We start from the raw sequence: 22,416 nt of genomic DNA, 5'->3' as shown, positions 1-22,416 counted from the left end.
ATGGACTACATTTCACAAATGGTCCTCTCTGTCTCTCCATTAATGTGCCCTAGTACCATATGGTCCCTGTGTTTGAAATCTGGGTCTGAATTTTGCAGCTTGAGCCTCTCTACTTAAAACCTTCTAAGAATTGCCCAGTGCTAATAAAAAGGGAATCATCAAGGCCTTGGCAATCTGCAGATTTAAAACCCAATCCTAAAGGATTTTCAGGTTGATGTTCATTCATAGATTTATATATTCAAAGGCTAGAATAGGCTATTAGATACTCTAGCCTGACTACCTGTATAAAAGAGGCCATAAACTTTCATCCAGTTACACCTGTGTGGAGCCTAGTAAGTTGTATTTGTCTAAAACATATGTATTAACTGGATTTGAGTCTCTACGGACTTTGCAGGATCTGATCGGGGAGATAGTGGTTCTGAATTTTATACAACACATCTGTTGGCACAAAATTGCTGGCATAGACGTGAGTGTAGAGGTAATGTAAAATCCACCCCCAGATGTGGGAGAGGCTGGCTGGAAAGGTTGAGTGATGACAAAAGAGTGGTTTTTTTTTTTTTTCCATCAGATGCCAGGGGCTCTGAGAGCCAAGATGCAACTTGCCTTCCTGTCTGAAAAGAGGGATTAAATGGATCAGATTGTCATAAGAAGCAATGAGTGATGCATGGGCAGCTAGTTTTATCTTTCTCAATGAATGTGATTGTGTGACAGCTTCAGTGCTTGTCTCGGTAGACAATGGGTCACAATGTTTAAATGCCCTGGAATGTGCTTAAAGCAACAAACAGGCTCTAAATTAGCTGACTTGGGGGCCAGTTTGTAGTCTGGCTAGTGCAGCCGTGCAAGTTAGTAATAGGGTGTAAAGTCCCCTTACTGCCTTCTACTGGCGACCCAGATCTCAGATAGCTGAGTGAGGGGCACAGCAGGCTTTGCAGAGCTGCGGCAGGCCCCCCACCCCCATTGTGCAAGTGGTTGGGAGGGCCCGAGGGGGAGGGGGATGGCAGTGCCTTGGCTCCACCCTATAGTGCATCAGGCAGCATGCACTGTTCTGGTATAGATCTGTGGAGTTTACTTCTTCCTTGGAGCAGCAAGGGATCCAGGAGGGCAGATGTGACTCTCTGCCTCACAATCTCCTTCCCAGGGTGCTCCAGGGACCGAATGAGAGCAGACTGTATTGTCATGATCTAGCTCATAGGGATTATCTGGCATTTCTTTACCTGGGCTTTGAATCACTGGGGATTCTTCAAAACAGACCACAACACTTTACTGGCTGCTCAATAGTAATAAAAAAAGCTAATAAATAATAGTAATTGTACTTGTACAGTGAAGAGGTTTTGGAATAAGTTCCTCTCTGTCCATATTGCAACAATTTGGCAAGCCAACTCCTGTTTTGAGAAAGTGATCATTATTTAGGAACCTAAGGTTTGAGATGTTATGTTGTACCAACACATAGTCTTGCCGTACATCACATCCTGCAAGTACTTTACAAGTCATTAGGCCTTGCAGCATGCTTGTGAATTAGGGAGGAGTCATTAACCCCAGTTTGCAGTCCGGGGAACTGAGGCACTGAAAAGTTTAAGTGACTTGCTCAAGGCCACAAAGGGATTCCGTGTCAGAGCCATTATTGGGATTCCTTGGTCTCTGCTCAAGTCACAAGGTCTCATTTCTTCCTTGTAACTTAGGATGGGAGGACCATGGGAAGTTCAGTTTAGGGAACTACTGTGGACTGTTGAGAGTGTGAGCGCCACAAAGCGGTCTTGGGTTGGGCAATGACACTGTGTCTCTGTGACTCCACTCAGTGACGAAGTGGGTCTTCAGCTCCTCTGTTCTGTTACTGCTGGGAAGGAGGAGAGCCGCCTGCTGTCTCCTTCCTTCTCTTGGTTGATGAGGGAAGGGGAGAAGAGTTGTTTTCTCCCTCCTGGTGCTGGGAGAGAACAAGGATTTTATTCGCTTTTTCCATCCAGGCTGCCCCTTCCTGCCTGCTGTTGGACAGCATGGGCTGTGGGGGGCACTGGTAGCTCCTGTACTTCCTTTGTCACTGCCTTTCAAGGGAAGGGAGGGGTGGAAACAAGATTCCATGTGGCTCTCATGCCATCCTAAGTTTGCTCATTGTTCCTCTCATGGTGGAACTGGCCAGGATTGGAAGAGCTGAGTGAATGGGCAGGAAATCAGAGGGGAAATGAGACCACTTGGGCGAGCTGGAGATTGAGTGAATGGAGGGAGGGGTTATAACCCCTTTCGGGTGTAGAGAGCATGGCCCCTTTAAATGTTTGCCCTGAGCGGGGGAGTGCTGATTACCTGGATCTGGGACACTCCAGGACAGGAGCCAGGAGGAGCACTAGGCCAGGGAGGAATCGCTCAAGAAGGATAGATGGGAGCTGGACCCAGTATCACTGCTGCCCAGAGCTGCATGGGGCCGGGAGTACTGGAGCTTGTGGCCTTGCACTGGGTATAAGGAGGAAGGCTGTTAGCTAGTTAAGTGGGGAGGTGGTCGTTCTGTGTGGCTTTGCAGAGAGTGGCAGAAGAGGGCCCTGGAGGGGTTTGTTGGGGAAAGTTCACTGGCTCCAAAGACGACCAGGAGCACTCAAGACTCAGCACTGGACTGGAATTTTGCCCAGGACTCCCGAACTCGGAGTGCAGACATTGCTCGGTGTCTGCCCTTTCAGACTGTGCTACCACTGGGCCTGTAGGGCCTTGTGTTGAATGCAATTCTGTTTTAGCCCTCTCCCTGTCTTTTCCCCTGATTTTTCTCCATTCATCCCTTTGTGAATAAATATTTCCCTTTCCTGTATTCACTTTACTATTCTTGTTTGTGTTCCCTCCGGGTGGGGTGGGAGGAGGTGTTTGGAACAGGTGCCCCTGGGGTGGAAGGGACTTTCACTGTTGCGTTCCTTGGCCAGAGCTGCCTGCAGAGCAGACCCCATCTTGGCCAGGAGTGTGCTACAGTTACAGGAGGGTAGATATGAGGTCCTAGAAGGAGGCTGGGGGAATCAAGGAAGATATGAAAATCTGAGAGGCAATTTTGAATTGAATTTGGAGATGAGAGTTGTGGAAAGGATGCCAGCAATCCTGGGATGATGTAGCCCCATTTCCTAGAACAAGAGTGTAGCCTGGCTGCAGCATTCTGAATCCCTGGAACTTTGGTTGTAGAGCAGGGATTCAGGAAGACAGGGGAAGTAGGAATTGCAGTCACTGAGGCAAGGATTCAGAGTAACAGCCGTGTTAGTCTGTATTCGCAAAAAGAAAAGGAGTACTTGTGGCACCTTAGAGACTAACCAATTTATTTGAGCATAAGCTTTCGTGAGCTACAGCTCACTTCATCGGATGCAACAAGATTCATCGGAGGCAAGGATGTGATTAGTGCACAATTAAGACAATATAGCAAAGTGTGTCTGTGTGTGTGTGTGAGAGAGAGAGAGAACGCAGGGTAACACCAAGATCTCTGGCTTCAGGAGTAAAGTTAAGTCTGAATGTTGGCATATTTGTCTAGGCAATTTTGCCAATGCATCTATAGATTTTTCCAGTTGCCTTGCTAATTTTGCCACGTTGTGGTTTGGTTTTGCGCTGTGTACAATAGGGACTAGGAGGAGGCCACACAGCTCATTTGCACAGGATTGGAACTCAGTTCTCCAAAGACTATTGCACTAACCCCATAGTGTGACCTACAGAGAGAGATTCAGAATTTCAAAGGAGGAGGTTATTGAACTGACAGTGAATCACATATTAAGATTACATGGTCTGAGGATTGTAAGACAATTGTAGTTTTTTATTCAGCTGTGAAAATGTCCATGCTGATAGAAGGAAGTTGTAAAGAAGATTTAGATGATGGAATTATAAAGTGGTGTCTCACTGATGGTGCTAGGATTTTATGTGGATGCTGTAGGGAATCTCTCTGCAATGACCAAAGCACACTGACCTCAGGGGCCTGGGGGTAGCATCTAAAGCCTTTTCCCTTCTAGGTTGTTGGTGCTGATCCAGTCTCTGCAGGTGCTGATGGGAAGTTATCACCGTCTGATGCTGTCTGTTCAGCGGTTTATATAAAATGAGGACCATGGTCTCAGTTCAGTTTGTAGCAGAAAAGAGCCCAGATCACAAAAGCCACTGCCACCATTGAGGCTAATTCCAAGGGAAGATAGCTTGAAGTGGGCTGAGTTACAGGAGGTTGCACACCCAGCTAAGTAAATTAGAGGCCTCAAAGATGGGTCTGTTGCTGGGGAGGAGGCATCATCACTGTATTCAGCCTGAAACCTGAACCTTTGTTACAAGGAAATCTGTTGGTCAGCGGTGGGATCCAGTGCAATCCAAGACCATTCAGAACTGACCGTTCCCAACAGAGAGGCCAGTGGCTGAGTGGACATGAAGACTGAACTAAAGGTGGTCCCTCCCTGTCAGAGTTGAGACACATTACAAGGGTGCGTGTGAGATACTTTCATGGCCACTGCCTTAACTGTACCTGTTCTATGGATAAACAAATGTCAAGGCTGTCAAATAGGTGCACCTTCCATGGAGGCTAAATTCACATGCACACAACTCAGGCACCAGGAAAAATACCCATTCCGTGTTTTGTGACATGTAGCCAGTGAAGCCAGTTCAAATCTTTTTAGGAGGGCGTCTTGAGACACTTAGGAAACCACTCCATGTGTGGTCAGGTTAGCCCTGTACAAAAGTGGGTTTGAGTGTTGGCAGAGCAGGTATTTATTTATGGCAGGCGCCTAGGAGAATAGTATGTTTTGTTCCATTATGCAGGCCTTTAATGTTGAATCAGCTTTATTTTATGGGAACTTTATATAATATAAATCTGTAGTCTGAAGGCTAATTAACGGAGTTTCTGCTTTGGGTTTGTTTCTGGAGTGAGGTCCTGGGGGACTCCTTCCCATTAATTTCCAATCTTGCCTATTTCAGTATGTTTCTGTTCTATCTTTTACGTGTTCCAGTGCTACCCTCTCATTTCTAACAGGGAATAAATGGGTCCAGTGATGGTGGATTACAGCGGCATACCTCTAATAGGAATACTACTTATCACCTAGAGAGGGTTTTGCATTTTCCGGATGCAGGTATTTAACATCTTGATCCTTACACGGTGTGCAGCAGGTTGCACGAGACTGTTGCACTCCAGTGCAGGTGGAGGCTCTATGTGGGCACAAGTGAAATTAAGCTGTAGGTGGAATCCTTTATGCAGAGATGTCTCAAGCCCTCTGCTTTCCTGCTTCTTTACTCATAAACATGCAAGGTGTGAATGGGATGGAGAAAGGGGATTTTGGAGGAGACACGGGATTAAGTGTGATCATAATGAGGCTTATGAGACAATTTCCACATTTAGAGCTTGATCCAAAGCCCACCAAACTTAATGGAAAAAATCCCGCTGGCTTCAGCGGTCTTTAGATCCAGCCCTTTCACCGCATCCTGTTTACATTCAGGTGATTAATGCACAATGAAGTGCTAGCAGGATCAGTGGCTAACCTCCCAAATGGCATTGTGCCTGACCCCAGCCTAAAAAATGCAACAAATTCCTTGTCTTTTCTCCCCACCTTTGTGCATGCGTAGAGGACTGATGTTTTTTATGACGGTCCTGGGTCTTTGTAGCCATGTTTGTGAACCAACTTGGCCCACAAATAGGCCAGCAAAAGTTCAGGGGCTCTCGATCACATTGCAGACCATGGGCTGTATTTGAAACCATTACACTTTGGGGTACTAACATGGAGAAAGCGACAACGTGGCTCTTTAACCCCCTGGAAATAGAAACATGAAGCACAAAGGAGGCCTTGATGAGCAGATTGCCATTAAGTCATTTGTTTCCTAGATTTCCTGCCCCTGCTGCTGACATGCCGAGCCAGAGCGTTGGGTTTTAATTTTTCATAGTGTTTTTAAACAGATAAATTTGCAAAGGTAAACATGCCTCAGCACTGAGGGCTTCCAGCCAAATGAAAAAGTCAGCTCTGAAAAATCAGCTCTTGGAGAAAGGTCAAATGCAAGCAAACTCTAGAGTTCATTGGGTCCATATGTGTAAACTTCTGCTAAGGTGGGACAGGCCCAGCCAAACACTTACTCTCACAGAAGTGAGGCTCATTTTAAAATAAAAGCATTGAGCTGCCCTTAGGGATGCCTGTGGTCTGAGTGACAGGATTTAATGTGTCGAATGAAAAAGACCTACATCCTCTCTCGCAGCTTGGATTTCCATTCCACTTTATCCATTCACTCTAATAGAAAAGAGGGTTGGGGAGGATAATGTGCCGTTTGGCATTAATTCCCATCACTTGCAGTTAGATAGTCTTAGCTGGGAACCACGCTGAGCTTAATAATCTCCAGCGATATGCCTTTAAAAGCTTAATTTTGCTATGAAGATTCATTCCTTTCAGCCTTTAATTTAATAATCAGGAAAGGTTTCTTTATAAATTGTGCCACCTGCAGTAGTAAATAGAAAGCGGGACAGTGCCTGTTATTTCATAGGCTTGCTTGATGTTTAAACTGTCTGCAGCAAGAACTGAGCCACTGACAGCTTTTTCATTAGGATTGTTGTTTTTTTACCTGTGATTTGTCAGAGCTTGCTATCAAAGGGAAGAGCTGAGGACTGGGCCTCTCTGTAGTGAGGAGATTTCATTTAGAACAGCAGATGAGGAAATCCTCTTCTTGCCAGTGAATTATAATAGTGGGTTGGTTTGGGGGGAGGGGGAAATAGTTGGTAGGAGAGAAGGAAAACAGAGAAATTATGGCATAAAAGTTGGATCCTTAAAAGGTTCTATGGTTATGTGCTGACCTTCCCTTCCTCCACCTTAGACAGTGTTTGACCTCCTGCATTAGACAACATGAACACGCTGGTTCACTTGCCTGGAAAAGTGTTATTCCGTACCTCACACCTTTGTATTGAATAGCAGAGGAGGGTACATGCATTCCATGTGCCAGGTTAGTGTGATATGAATGCTTGTTTGTGAAGATTAAGGGCCCGATCCTGAGCAGTGCAGGAAACCCATGACTCCCACTGAAAAGCCCTGAAGCAGGATGTTTAAATCCATTGCCATAAGGGGCCTGACTCAGCACTGAGTCAGAGCACCAGGCCACGGTTCAGTGCACAGTTGATCACAGTGGGTGGAGATCACTCACTCAGGAGCAATTCAGGCGTGGGTGAGAGACATGAGAACATCCTGGGGAATGTGGAAGCTTGAAAGAAAGAGTCTGTCTGGGAAAGGGCAGGGCAGGCTAAGGGGACATGGGAGACAAGGTGAAGAGTGTCCAGGGTGCTTCTCAAGGTTTTGATGGCTCCAGGTCTGATTTAGCCTTCATCTATCCCTCCTGATTGCTGCAATGAGAAGGGCTTGGGGTTAACCAGCAGATACCCAGCCGTTTGTTATAATACCTTGCACTTCTGAAGCCCCTTCAAAGCATGCCAAGACCTGAAAGTGCTTTGCAAACAGTGCACACCCTGTGACTCGGAAGCATTATGACTCGGAAGCATTATTACTCCCTGTGTAGAGATGGGGGAACTGAGGCACAAAGAATCATAGAAGGTTAGGGTTGGAAGGGACCTCAGGAGGTCATCTAGTCCAACCCCCTGCTCAAAGCAGGACCAATCTCCAATTTTTGCCCCAGATCCCTAAATGGCCCCCTCAAGGATTGAACTCACAACCCTGGGTTTAGCAGGCCAATGCTCAAACCACTGAGCCATCCCTCCCCCCACAACATTAAGACTGAAATTTTCAAACATGGATTCCTAAAGTGAGGCACCTAAACCCATACTTAACATATAAATTAAATGTGCGGATTTTAAAAGCTCTAGTGGGCTGATTTTGAATCTGTTATGTCATGCAGAACATAACAGCATGATCACAGGTGGGTGGGTAGAAAGGATCACTGCTCCATGGATTGGCATGTACATAGAAGACATTAACTTTCACTTTGAAATCCCTTACTGTGCTGGATCATAATTATCCTTCCAGCTTCATCCGGCTAAAACTTGGGGGGGGGGGGTGTTCGGTTAACAAGATATTTCAGTATTTTGGAATTTGCTTTCAAAGTGCAAATTTTAGCAGACAATCTTGCAAACCGAAGACCCTGGAAAATTTGGTTTGGGAACACTGAAAACATGTTCCTGAAAGGGGATAAGTGAAATTGACATTCTTGTCAGTGTCACATATGCTATTCATTGAATAATGGTTGCTATTCCAGCTAGGGCTCTCTGCTGCAGAACTGTGGACCCTGGAACACTGGCAGCTTTCCAATGGTAACCTACTCGTGTTTTCACTAAAGTCGTGTCAGATTTGTAATAGATTCAGCAAAACATCTTGCTTCAAAGAATTCATCAGAAAATTTCTGATCAGCCCTACTGTCAGCACCATAGGTGCCAACTCCGTGGGTGCTCTGGGGCTGGAGCACCCACGGGAAAAAAATTGTGGGTGCTCAGCACCCACTGGCTACCCTGCCGATCAGCGTCTCCCCCTCCCTCCCGGTGCCTCCCGCCTGCCATGATCAGCTGTTCAGCCATGCAGGAGGTGCTGGGGGGAGGGGGTGGAGTGAGGGGAGGGGTTGGAGAAGGGGCGAGAAGGGGCAGGGTGGGGTCTTGGGGGAAAGGATGAAGTGGGGACGGGGCTTGGAGTGGACCAGGGAGGTCGAGTACCTCCTGGGAAATCTCAAAGTCGGTGCCTATGATCAGCACCGAATGGGAGCACAGTTTTTGGCCCTCTGGTCATAAAAGGACTAGAGAGATGGTGGTATGGTTCTTATTTTTGCCTCTGCTACCCTGGATGTTTAAACTTATTCAAATTAGAAATAAGGCATATGTTTTTAACAGTGAAGGTGATTAACCACTGCAACAAACTAACCAAGGAATTGGTGGATACTCCATGTCTTGCTATCTTCAGATCAAGACAGGATGCCTTTCTGGAAGATATGCTTTAGTCAAACACAAGTTATTGGGCTCAGCACAGAGGTAACAGGGTGAAGTTCTATGGCCTGCATTATACAGGACGTCAAAGTAAATGATCTAATAGTTCCTTCTGGCCTTAAAAATCTATAAATGCCTTAGCATTACTTCTAAGAACTGCCATGGACCTGGACTCTTTTTTTTTTTAAGACTTTTTTTTTATTATATCACAAACATTTTCCCCTGGAACTTTCAATAGATGTTAGTGTGTTAACTGTCGTGACTCTCATGGGCCTCCTGTTGACTTCAGCGGGACTTCTGCCCATCTGAGGATGCCCAGTTCTATTGCTTAGCATTTAACTTTTGTGTGTTTGCAATTTGAGGAAGTGCCTAGCATGGCAAATCCAAGCTAGATAAATAAGGTACATGTACTGTATAGGACCATATTCAGGCCCGGTGAAGAATTCTGTCTGGGCACTGTATGGCCCTCATCACTCCTGTTGACGTAGGAGTCTTGAGTACCAGTCTAGTGTCCTATCCACTAGACCAGCCTTTTTACCCTGAATGGCGCTTCAGTGAGATTGCACCACTAGCACCAGTTCTGAATTTGGCACATAGACTTTAAAATAAATGAATAAACCAAGCCACCATGATGTCTGTTCAGAGTTCACGCTGACACTCAGTCTTTGGGCATCGTGGATGTGAAAATAACTGCTGAGACAACCTTCCATTATTATGCAGCTTTTGCAGATTCTGCTCAGAATAAACAGAAGCACTTTAAATAGATTATTAATTATCCTTCTTCTGACAGATACTCAGTAGGAAAACCATTAGTGAATGTCCGGGTGAACTCTGTGTTTCTGGTGCAGTATCATTGTTTTCTGCTTTTTCATTTTGTTTGCAGATCTGAAGCCCTGGGTGTCGAATTTCACCTATCCAGGTGTACATGACTTTTCTCAGCTCGCACTGGATGCCAACAGGAATCAGCTCGTTGTGGGAGCAAGGTAAAGATAATCTTGTAATTAGACCAGGATTGCTATTCAAGCTCTTTCCCTGCAGGTTACTGGCTTCAGGGGAGATTGTATATTTCTCTCTCTCTCTCTCTCTCTCAAAGAGAGGGCTGTAATTATGTAGGGGTTTTAGAATCTCAATAAAATTGCAAAGAATCAAAATCACGACTATTTTTTTAAACCATCTGAAATGTAATTAAAATGAAACAGAAAGCTGCTATCTCCCAGAGAATAACAGATGTTAGAAAAGTTCTAGTAGGCCAGCGTAGTCCATCGATCTGCCAGTGCAGGATTGAGACCTATGGTTTATTTATTGGTGGTTTGTCTAGTCAAGTTTTTCAGCTACACCTTTTTCATTATTGAAAAGGCTCCCATCTCTCTGCAATGCTGTAACTGGGACAATTGTCTTTACTTTCAACTCTTTCCCCCATTATTAGCATTCAAATTTAACATTGCTGTGCAGTGTTCCTTGTGGATGTTTTGCTTTTATTAACTAAGATTATATTTGCACAACCAGAAAATCTGAAACCTAAGAGTAATAGGTAACAAATCAGTGGCAGCATCTTGCAGATTGGTGTCACATAATGAGATATGCGTATCTGTGTTTAAAAGTAATTGCAGACAAAAGTGTTGCAGCGGTGAAACTGTCAGGGAAGAGGTTATTCCAAATACTGGAGCAAAGAATAGGCAGATTGGAACACTGTGTTCTTCTGCCAGAGTTATACAGATGGTGAATGGATTGGGCAGAACAGCCTGAATTAGCTGCTCAAAAATAAATGGTTTTATGAAGGAGATGCCCATTCATTGAATTAGGAAATTTAGGTTAAGAGATGCATGTAGTGTTTGTAGATGGCTGAGGTGAAAAGTGAGAGTGGTAAATTAAAAGCAACAGTCTGAACCTTCAGTGTCTGCATGCGATGGCCCTGCTGCCTTTTGGTCCAGAAGGCGTAACCTGGGGAAAGGTATAAAGGGCTTTGTGGAGGACATGTACTGCCCTACCAGGTATGTGACGGAGATATTTGAGATGTGCTAGCTCAGGGTTATCTCGTTACCTATTGGGCAGTGGCAGGAGCAGCTAAGGAGAGTTGATTGTAAAGACCCAACTCAGACTAAAGCCAACATTTGCACTGTACAAGAACTTGCTGACTAGGAGAAAATAAAAGCTTTGCCTCACGGGGTCTCAACTATCCCCCTTTTAATCTGCATGGCTACAAACTGAAGTGAAGCAGCTTGGCTGGAAGAAGGATGGTGCCCAGACAAATGGAGACACACAGAATGACTGGGAAGCCCGAAGGGAAACCTATAACTTCCCCGAGAAGGAAGCTGCAGGGAATGTCAGATCTGGGGAGATAGCCTCCTGGAACTGTGGATGTTAGAAGAATCTATAAGGAGACAGTTGTTTTCCAGCAAGTTGAGGTGCTGCTATGGAAAAGCAGCCAGAAAGCATCATTACAAGAAGTCTCCATTCTTCAGCCTGCCCAGGGGACCGCCAGTTCCAGCAGGAGCTATAAAATGTCTGTCCCACGTGGTTTCAGAGTAACAGCCGTGTTAGTCTGTATTCGCAAAAAGAAAAGGAGTACTTGTGGCACCTTAGAGACTAACCAATTTATTTGAGCATGAGCTTTCGTGAGCTACAGCTCACTTCATCGGATGCATACTGTGGAAACTGCAGCAGACTTTATATACACACAGAAAATATGAAACAATACCTCCTCCCACCCCACTGTCCTGCTGGTAATAGCTTATCTAAAGTGATCATCAAGTTGGGCCATTTCCAGCACAAATCCAGGTTTTCTCACCCTCCACCCCCCCACACAAATTCACTCTCCTGCTGGTGATAGCCCATCCAAAGTGACAACTCTCTACACAATGTGCATGATAATCAAATTGGGCCATTTCCTGCACAAATCCAGGTTCTCTCACCCCCTCACCCCCCTCCCAAAAACCACACACACAAACTCACTATCCTGCCGGTAATAGCTCATCCAAAGTGACCACTCTCCCTACAATGTGCATGATAATCAAGATGGGCCATTTCCAGCACAAATCCAGGTTTTCTCGCCCCCCCACCCCCATACACACACAAACTCACTCTCCTGCTGGTAATAGCTCATCCAAACCGACCACTCTCCAAGTTTAAATCCAAGTTAAACCAGAACATCGGGGGGGGGGGGGTAGGAAAAAACAAGGGGAAATAAGCTACCTTGCATAATGACTTAGCCACTCCCAGTCTCTATTTAAGCCTAAATTAATAGTATCCAATTTGCAAATGAATTCCAATTCAGCAGTTTCTCGCTGGAGTCTGGATTTGAAGTTTTTTTGTTTTAAGATAGCGACCTTCATGTCTGTGATTGCGTGACCAGAGAGATTGAAGTGTTCTCTGACTGGTTTATGAATGTTAGAATTCTTGACATCTGATTTGTGTCCATTTATTCTTTTACGTAGAGACTGTCCAGTTTGACCAATGTAAATGGCAGAGGGGCATTGCTGGCACATGATGGCATATATCACATTGGTGGATGTGCAGGTGAACGAGCCTCTGATAGTGTGGCTGATGTTATTAGGCCCTGTGATGGTGTCCCCTGAATAGATATGTGGGCACAGTTGGCAACGGGCTTTGTTGCAAGGATAAGTTCCTGGGTTAGTGGTTCTGTTGTGTGGTATGTGGTTGTTGGTGAGTATTTGCTTCAGGTTGCGGGGCTGTCTGTAGGCAAGGACTGGCCTGTCTCCCAAGATTTGTGAGTGTGTTGGGTCATCCTTTAGAATAGGTTATAGATCCTTAATAATGCGTTGGAGGGGTTTTAGTTGGGGGCTGAAGGTGAGGGCTAGTGGCGTTCTGTTATTTTCTTTGTTAGGCCTGTCCTGTAGTAGGTAACTTCTGGGAACTCTTCTGGCTCTATCAATCTGTTTCTTTACTTCCGCAGGTGGGTATTGTAGTTGTAAGAAAGCTTGACAGAGATCTTGTAGGTGTTTGTCTCTGTCTGAGGGGTTGGAGCAAATGCGGTTGTATCGCAGAGCTTGGCTGTAGACGATGGATCGTGTGGTGTGGTCAGGGTGAAAGCTGGAGGCATGCAGGTAGGAATAGCGGTCAGTAGGTTTCCGGTATAGGGTGGTGGTTATGTGACCATTGTTTATTAGCACTGTAGTGTCCAGGAAGTGGATCTCTTGTGTGGACTGGACCAGGCTGAGGTTGATGGTGGGATGGAAATTCTTGAAATCATGGTGGAATTCCTCAAGGGCTTCTTTTCCATGGGTCCAGATGATGAAGATGTCATCAATATAGCGCAAGTAGAGTAGGGGCTTTAGGGGACAAGAGCTGAGGAAGCGTTGTTCTAAATCAGCCATAAAAATGTTGGCATACTGTGGGGCCATGCAGGTACCCATAGCAGTGCCGCTGATCTGAAGGTATACATTGTCCCCAAATGTAAAATAGTTATGGGTAAGGACAAAGTCACAAAGTTCAGCCACCAGGTTAGCCGTGACATTATTGGGGATAGTGTTCTTGACGGCTTGTAGTCCATCTTTGTGTGGAATGTTGGTGTAGAGGGCTTCTACATCCATAGTGGCCAGGATGGTGTTATCAGGAAGATCACCAATGGATTGAAGTTTCCTCAGGAAGTCAGTGGTGTCTCGAAGGTAGCTGGGAGTGCTGGTAGCGTAGGGCCTGAGGAGGGAGTCTACATAGCCAGACAATCCTGCTGTCAGGGTGCCAATGCCTGAGATGATGGGGCGCCCAGGATTTCCAGGTTTATGGATCTTGGGTAGTAGATAGAATATCCCAGGTCGAAGTTCCAGGGGTGTGTCTGTGTGGATTTGATCTTGTGCTTTTTCAGGAAGTTTCTTGAGCAAATGCTGTAGTTGCTTTTGGTAACTCTCAGTGGGATCATAGGGTAATGGCTTGTAGAAACTCGTGTTGGAGAGCTGCCGAGCAGCCTCTTGTTCATATTCCGACCTATTCATGATGACAACAGCACCTCCTTTGTCAGCCTTTTTGATTATGATGTCAGAGTTGTTTCTGAGGCTGTGGATGGCATTGCGTTCCGCATGGCTGAGGTTATGGGGCAAGTGATGCTGCTTTTCCACAATTTCAGCCCGTGCACGTCGGCGGAAGCACTCTATGTAGAAGTCCAGTCTGCTGTTTCGACCTTCAGGAGGAGTCCACCTAGAATCCCTCTTTCTGTAGTGTTGGTAGGGAGACCTCTGTGGATTAGTATGTTGTTCAGAGGTATTTTGGAAATATTCTTTGAGTCGGAGATGTCGAAAATAGGATTCTAGGTCACCACAGAACTGTATCATGTTCGTGGTGGTGGAGGGGCAGAAGGAGAGGCCCCGAGAGAGAACAGCTGCTTCTGCTGGGCTGAGAGTATAGTTGGATAGGTTAACAATATTGCTAGGTGGGTTGAGGGAACCATTGCTGTGGCCCCTTGTAGCATGTAGTAGTTTAGAAAGAATTCACATGGGCTCTGAAGCGCAGAAGTTGTTTCCATAAACAGGCATTGCAGAGAAGGCCATTGGTGGTAAGGAAGTTACTGAGCCCCGTTACAGGGCTGTACACTGGCAATCAGAGAGGGCCTGCGTTTTGTGCGACTGTTGGCCACTGTGATAGGTCTGATGCCCTTCGTTTGATCTAGGACTGTGCAGCTGCCAGTGATGGAGGCCTGTGTGCTTTGTAGGGGAGTGATTAAGAGCTGTACTGAATATGCCTATTAGTGTTTGGCAAAGAGGCAGCTCAATGTGTTAAGGGAAGGTAGACCAGGACATGATTTAGAAATGCTTATTCTGGATCAGGTCAAAAGAACTGATTCTGAGTATCAAAGGGGAGAGGATCTGTATTAAAAAACCCTCCTTTGGCTTTGGAGGGGTCAGATCACTGGTAAACAGGTGGCGTGGCACCTGGTACCCCCAGTGCCAGCAAACACTGACCACAGGGCCTTGGTAAAGTGTGAACAAGAAAAAGAGTCTGTACTAGCTAAGCTGAAGGCCTGGAGACTGGATGGACAGGACTGAGGCCCTAGAAGGGTTACCTAAATTCCAACCTTGCAGAAATATGTGGGATTGCAAATAAGCTCTGGGATCCTTAGTCTCTAAGGTCTGGCACCCTGAGTTGATTGAAACTTTCTGGAGAGCCCTGGAGCCTGGTAGCAGCTTAGTACCTCAGATGGTAGCATCTGAGCAGGCTGAAAATAGGCTTTTAGCTGCATAGCTGGCAGAAAGTTCCAAACAGTGCTGTCAAATCTGTGCCATTTGGGAAACGTCACTTCCAGCCCCAGGGCATCTTCAGTTGTACCCAGAGTGTGGCTGCCACTGAACCATAAAATGAACAAGTGCTACCAGATTATGTTGCATGGGCAGAAATTCATTACAAACCAGGAAGCTGGGACTGTGGCAAAGTCCTGGTTCGGGAGTTTATATGCACGTTTTGCACACCTGGGAAGATACAGAATGTCAGATCGTAAGTATTGGAGTCTGTCTAAGCTACTTCCCATTGCCGTAGTATCTGGGTAACTCAAGATCTCTTATCCTTGGAGTCCCCTTTTGAGGTAGGGGGCTGCTATTATCCCATTTTTTAGATGGAGAATTGAGGCACAGAGAGACTAAGTGACTTGTCCAAGGTCACAGAGGAAGTCTGTGGCAGAGCAGGGTCTTGAACCAGATCTTCAGAGTTCTACTCTCGTATTTTAACCACTGGTCCATCCTTGTCAAAGATGCTGAGCAGCCACAGATCTCACGGACTTCAGCTGGAGTTGTGGGTGCTCAGCAGCTCTGAAAATCAGGTGTGTGTGCCCACGTAGAAATTAAAACACAAAAAACTTGTTATCGCCCACAATCTGATGGGTACATTGAGAGGTTGAATAGAATTTTCATCTCTCAAGTTAGCAATAGGGACAAGATGTGCAGTCCTTAGTTCGCCTCTGAATCTGATCCAATATTTCTCTGAGAGAGTGACTGAGATAAGTTTCAGAGTAGCAGCTGTGTTAGTCTGTATTCGCAAAAAGAAAAGGAGTACTTGTGGCACCTTAGAGACTAACCAATTTATTTGAGCATAAGCTTTCGTGGGCTACAGCTCACTTCATCGGCTGCATGAAGTGAGCTGTAGCTCACGAAAGCTTATGCTCAAATAAATTTGTTAGTCTCTAAGGTGCCACAAGTCCTCCTTTTCTTTTTGACTGAGATAAGTTACTGCCATTTGTTATGATGGCTTATATTCATATCACTCAGCCCCCTACCGGCTTTGCCCCCTACCAAGTCATCAGTGGCTGAGAAATTACTTTGCTAGTTGAAGTATTCATGGGACTGTGATCATGAGAGTGTGTCTGATTATATCACTTGTAGGAGGGTATCTGAAATCTGTTGCAGAAGCTGGAAGGAAACTCAGAAAAAAAATAACCTCCACTCTTACCATATTAAGTTTCTTGAGGGACAAAAGAAATGGTCTGATTTAAAAGCTGCATCATAGTGTTAGAAAATAAACAAGTCTGGTAATGTGAGAAAGAAGGACCCTCCTTCAGAATTTACAGAGAAATTCAAAAGGCCATTGAAATTTTTTTAAAGAAACTGCCTGATCTTCTGTATGAGAGAGAACAAGGCAAAGGGTGAGAAATGTATGAGTAGACATTACTGCCAGTTTAAACCTTAATTAGGGGTGCAAGAGTTTCTTTACATGGGGAACAAACGTGATTTAAAGTGCAGGCTTTAACCCATAGAGCTTTACATGGATTGATCCTCAGGTAGTTCAGAGATAGACTTACCTCTCATATTAGAGAGACAAGGTGAGTGAGGTAATATCTTTTATTGGACCAACTTTGGTTGGTGAAAGACACAAGCTTTTGAGATATGTGGGCTTCCCTCTCATATGGTACTTTGCTAGCTGGAATTTGCTCAGGCACTTCAGATAGCAGCTCCTAGGTTACATATGAAGGTGCTAGAGACCGTCCAGGTAAGAGGACCCAAGAGCTGGAATTTGCTGACTTCACATCATGCTCCAAGTCTTAGCAGTCTCTTCAGCTATCTGTTGAGGAGGTGGAGATGGAAGAAAAAAAATTTAATTTGTGGCTTCTGGAATCTTTGAACATTGGTCCAGTTTGCTCACTGTATAATTTTTTTCTGTGTAAAGTTTGTACATTTACGTAGCATTCAGCATGGGCATTTTGATTACTTCAGAATAAATAGAACATAGAATCAAACAAACAGACTTAGGTTGCTGGTGCTGGCCAGTGCACACAAGCAGTTGCTGCTGTAATTGAACAAATAAGAGGTGTTGTTCCAGGAGTTGAAGCTGTGACAATGGGCATTTTAACCTATTTTTCCTTTTGTTAGCAATGGAAACAAATGTTCCTCAATTATAATTTCAGGGTGGCACCATCTGCATTTCTGCCAAATAGCCTGTTTAATCAGGTACCTAATCTTATAACCTCCCATCACCATGGTATCCACACATGAGGGTCTCAGTTAACTCAAGACATAGTCTCACTGACAGCGCTGTGTGAAAGACCATCTCAGCACAATGTGGGTTCTATGAAAATCATCCTAACCTCACAAATGAGGGCTAGACTGCAAGTGTGCCTTGCACATCAGATAAAATGAATGTCAGTGATACCCCATCACAAAATAAATCACCCATGAGAGATACTTGCTTCTAATAGCCCATACAAGATAATTAAGTTAAAAAATTATGTTCCAGAGACTTGGGTACAAGCAAACACAAGGTCATGATGTTTTTCTGAAAGCTCTAGAGCAGTGGTTTTCAACCTGAGGGTCAACAGACTATGTCTAAGGGGTCTGCGAAAGGTGACTATGAAAATAAAGTTTCAGAACCTAGAAAAGACATTCTGTTTTTTTGATCAAAGTATGTGAATACTCCCACCTACAGGTCAAAACCCAGAAGCCCACAGTTTAGTGCCCTTTCTCACACTGCGTCAAATGCTGTGCCAACCCTGTGCAACATTTAATATTGAATTCTGTTCAGTCACTTTTCAGTCTAAGACTTCTATGATAGGGGTCTGTGGACCACAGATTAAATTTCCAAAGGGGTCCGCACCTCCATTCAAAAATTTTGGGGGTCCACGAATGAAAAAAGATTGAAAACCACTGCTTCAGAGAGGTTGCTTTCTAATGCACTTCTCTCAGGACCACTGCATGGTGCTGCAGAGCAGGTTTTAACCTTGTGTTAATGGAGTTGTTACCTTTGGCTGTAGTGCAAGGTTTGTGATATAGCAGTTTTGTATGGATAGTTCGACCTAAAGTGATTCTTTCTCTGTCAGCTTAAGAGTTAAACATAAAGTTTCTGTGGAGTTCAAAGGGCATAAGGAACACGGCAGGAGCAGAGAAAGGGGTTTGGTCAGCAGAGAACTGGCATCACCAGCCCCGCATGCCTTCATCTGCATATAGAGAATGTACAGATCATCTGGAGTTTGAGGGGAAAACAGAAAAAGTGAAATAAGGACATTTGGGCTAAGTGATGATGTTTAAGGAGGTGGGAGGGACTACCAATAAAGATGTGAATGATGTAAACACCTAAAAGGAATTATTTAAGATGGCACAACAGGGCGTAACTAAAAGTAATAGGGTGATAGTAAGAAAGACTTGCTGACAGTGAGATGCATTAGAATGTGGAATAGTCTCCCTAGGAAAGTAGTCAAAGCCCTATAGTTTGAGATTAATACAGCTTGCGTGGGCAATGCGTGAGAGAATATAGTGACCTGTCAGAGGGATGGACTAGATAACCTAATAACCAGATTTCAGAGTAACAGCCGTGTTAGTCTGTATTCGCAAAAAGAAAAGGAATACTTGTGGCACCTTAGAGACTAACTAATTTATTTGAGCATAAGCTTTCGTGAGCTACAGCTCACTTCATCGGATGCATGCTCAAATAAATTGGTTAGTCTCTAAGGTGCCACAAGTACTCCTTTTCTTTTTGCTAATAACCAGAGCTGGTCAGGGGAAAGTATCATGGAAGTTTTTGTGTCCCCCCATTCCCCCCGCCAAATATGAGATTTTGGGGAAAAAAATTCAGCCAGCTCTGTAGTTGTATGAAAAAGAGGGTGGAAATTCAATTAACAATTTAATTGAAATGTTCCCTATTTTGTTTTTAATTCATTGCTACTGCTAAGGCGTATCCACACCGAATTTCTGTGCTGTTATGATTTCTCGGAATATCATTTTTGTCCTTGTATTTTTGTTCAGAACTGGCATGCACACCATTACCTTCTATTAGACAGAACCAGAACTGCTCAACTGCATGTTATTAGCCCTATACTGCTTCAGCTGATGGCAATTCTCCCATGGCTGGTCAGGGGCCTGTGTTTTGGAGTCAGAAGATTCTGAGTTTCACCTTCACTGCCAGTGTGAGGGACCAAATGGCCATGATGAGTGGCACAGTGACAAACATGAAGTCCTAGTGGGCTTCTTTCTTAAGTGGGACAGCTGATTAATCGGAATGATATGATGCCTCCAAAACAATCCCAACTAAGAGAATTCTACGGTAGCTCTGCCTAGATTCATCACAGAGAAACATTACTAAGGGAAAAGCAGTTGCTTATAGAGTAACTGCAACATATTACTGTGTGCCATTTAGTACAGTTCTCTGCGGAGCGACTATTGATTTTTAAGAAAGAATGATATTCCAGACAAGTTTTTCTTCAATAGAAACAAAATTACTGGCCGATGAGATTACAAGCTGCGAGGGAGATGTTAGCAGATCAACTTTTCTCCAGCATCCATATGCTGGGCCCTGTAAATGAATCAGCAGAATAGTGTTTGCATCACTAGATGGAGCAGGCATGTAATCAACCCCTTCTGAGTAAGAAGCCTGGAATCATCTGTCAGTGTCCTAGGCTTCTTCAGATGACAACTTCAGAGGATTACATAGCCCTCTTAGAAGTTCAAACCACGTTTGGGCATCAGTGGGGGTATTGTGGGCCAGTTTAGCATGAGATTTGACAGGACACATAGATATTAATTCTGATTCTATGGCTGCCTTGCTGTGTGCTCTTGGGCAGGCCATTAACCTTTCTGTGGCTCCTTTTCTCCCATCTGCAAAAGGGGGTTGTGAAACATGGCTAAGTTATGTTTGTCATGTGCTATAGAAGTACAAAATATTCTTTAGGCCTATAGCTCCGCAGTGTAAGGGACTAGGGCATAGCCAGTCTGGCTTAGCAGTCACAGCTGTCATTGAGCAGGAGTTGGAGGAATCGCAAGAGCCAGGTCCTGTAAGCAAGTATCAGGGTCAGAGCCAGGCTGGGCTTGGAGACTGGAGATCAGCGGCAGTACCAGGCTGGAATCAGGAGAAAAGAGTCAGGGTCAGAGTCAGGCTGGAGTTGGAGACCGGAGATCAGGAGATCAAGCAAAGTCTGGCATTGCAGCAGGCTGAAATCTATGTGGCTGCCTAGACAACTTCCTGGGGTTCAATAGGACGCTTGGCCAGTCAGAGGGCCATAAGGTACCATCACTCTGAGTCTCTTGGGTGGTATTTCCTATGGCGCCTACTTTCCACAGTACTGCCTGGCTGTGTCTCTGCAGGGGATCCTGTTGGCACCGTGGGAATATCAGCAGACCTGGGATCTAGTCCCCAGATCCTTACAGAGGAGGACAGAGAAGACAGGAGTTCCAGCTTCCGGCCTTGCATTCCTAAACAATGTGGCTTCTAACAAAATGCCAAAGCAGGGTGTTAGGATTTGTCTCACACCTCAGTCTGTATCTTGTTTTTATCTTGTCTGCTATACCCAGTTCTGGTAACTAGTATATTATTTGACAGGTTTCAGAGTGGCAGCTGTGTTAGTCTGAATCCGCCAAAAGAACAGGAGGACTTGTGGCACCTTAGAGACTAACAAATTTATTAGAGCATAAGCTTTCATGGGCTACAGCCCACTTCATCGGATGCATAGAATGGAACATAAAGTAAGAAGAGATATCTGTATGTATATATATATATATATATAAAAGTTGGAAGTTGCCATACAAACTGTGAGAGGCTAATTAGTTAAGATGAGCTATTATCAGCAGGAGAAAAATACTTTTGTAGTGATAATCAAGATGGCCCTTTTAGACAGTTGACAAGAAGGTGTAAAAAGAAAAGGAGTACTTGTGGCACCTTAAGTATTCCTTTACTTTTTGCGGATACAGACTAACACGGCTGCTACTCTGAAAGAAGGTGTGAGGATACTTAACTTAGGGAAATAGATTCAATATGTGTAATGACCCAGCCACTCCCAGTCTCTATTCAAACCCAAGTTAATGGTATCTTTGGAGTCTGTTTTTGAAGCTTTTCTGTTGCACTAGTTACCTTTAGTGCTTTTGGTATGACGTCCATCTGTTTGCATTTGGAAAGGAAGATGATGTCTGTATTTGTACTGGACACTACTGTGCTAATAAGCGATGATCACATAAACACCACCCTATACTGGAAACCTACTGACCGCTATACTTACCTACATGCCTCCAGCTTCCATCCAGGACACACCACACAATCCATTGTCTACAGCCAAGCTCTACGATACAACTGCATTTGCCCCAATCCCTCAGACAGAGACAAACATCTACAAGATCTCTATCAAGCATTCTCAAAACTACGATACTCAACTGCTGAAGTGAAAAAACAGATTGACAGAGCCAGAAGAGTACCCAGAAGTCACCTGCTACAGGACAGGCCCAACAAAGAAAATAACAGAATGCCACTAGCCGTCACCTTCAGCCTCCAGCTAAAACCTCTCCAGCGCATCATCAAAGATTTACAACCTATCCTGAGAAATGATCCCTCACTCTTACAGATCTTGGGAGACAGACCAGTCCTTGCTTACAGACAGCCCCCCTACCTGAAGCAAATACTCTCCAGCAACCACACACCACACAACAAAAACACTAAGCCAAGAACCTATCCTTGCAACAAAGCTCGATGCCAACTCTGTCCACATATTTATTCAAGTGACACCATCATAGGACCTAATCACATTAGCCATGCCATCAGGGGCTCATTCACCTGCACATCTACCAATGTGATATATGCCATCATGTGCCAGCAATGCCCCTTTGCCGTGTACATTGGCCAAACTGGACAGTTTCTATGCAAAAGAATAAATGGACACAAATCTGACATCAGGAATCATAACATTCAAAACCCGGTAGGAGAACACTTCAGCCTCTCTGGCCACTCGGTAAAAGATTTAAGGGTGGCAATTTTGCAACAGAAAAGCTTCAAAAACAGACTCCAGTGAGAAACTGCTGAGCTTGAATTAATATGCAAACTAGATACCATTAACTTGGGTTTGAATAGAGACTGGGAGTGGCTGGGTCATTACACATATTGAATCTATTTTCCTTAGTTAAGTATCCTCACACCTTCTTTTCAACTGTCTAAATGGGCCATCTTGATTATCACTACAAAAGTTTTTTTCTCCTGCTGATAATAGCTCATCTTAACTAATTAGCCTCTCACAATTTGTATGGCAACTTCCAACATCTATCTATCTAATCTTCTTACTATATGTTCCATTCTATGCATCTGATGAAGTGGGCTGTAGCCCACGAAAGCTTATGCTCTAATAAATTTGTTAGTCTTTA

At 44.6% G+C, this 22,416-nt stretch overlaps 1 protein-coding gene across 5 annotated transcripts in view; it reads left to right on the top strand.

The window, feature by feature from the left end:
- SEMA5B (semaphorin 5B) overlaps positions 1-22,416 on the top strand; it is a 362,762-nt gene that overhangs the window by 192,616 nt on the left and 147,730 nt on the right. For all 5 annotated transcript variants that reach the window (XM_048869807.2, XM_048869808.2, XM_075117741.1 and 2 more), the window contains one exon: positions 9,756-9,855. In XM_048869807.2, the coding sequence (XP_048725764.2) occupies positions 9,756-9,855 (100 nt within the window). The remainder of the gene's footprint in view (positions 1-9,755; positions 9,856-22,416) is intronic.

Source organism: Caretta caretta, chromosome 11 (assembly GCF_965140235.1).
Source record: "Caretta caretta isolate rCarCar2 chromosome 11, rCarCar1.hap1, whole genome shotgun sequence".
In the NCBI taxonomy this organism is placed as follows: Eukaryota; Metazoa; Chordata; order Testudines; family Cheloniidae; genus Caretta; species Caretta caretta.
Note: the sequence above shows the minus strand (reverse complement) of the source record. Positions and strands in the feature narration are given on the sequence as shown.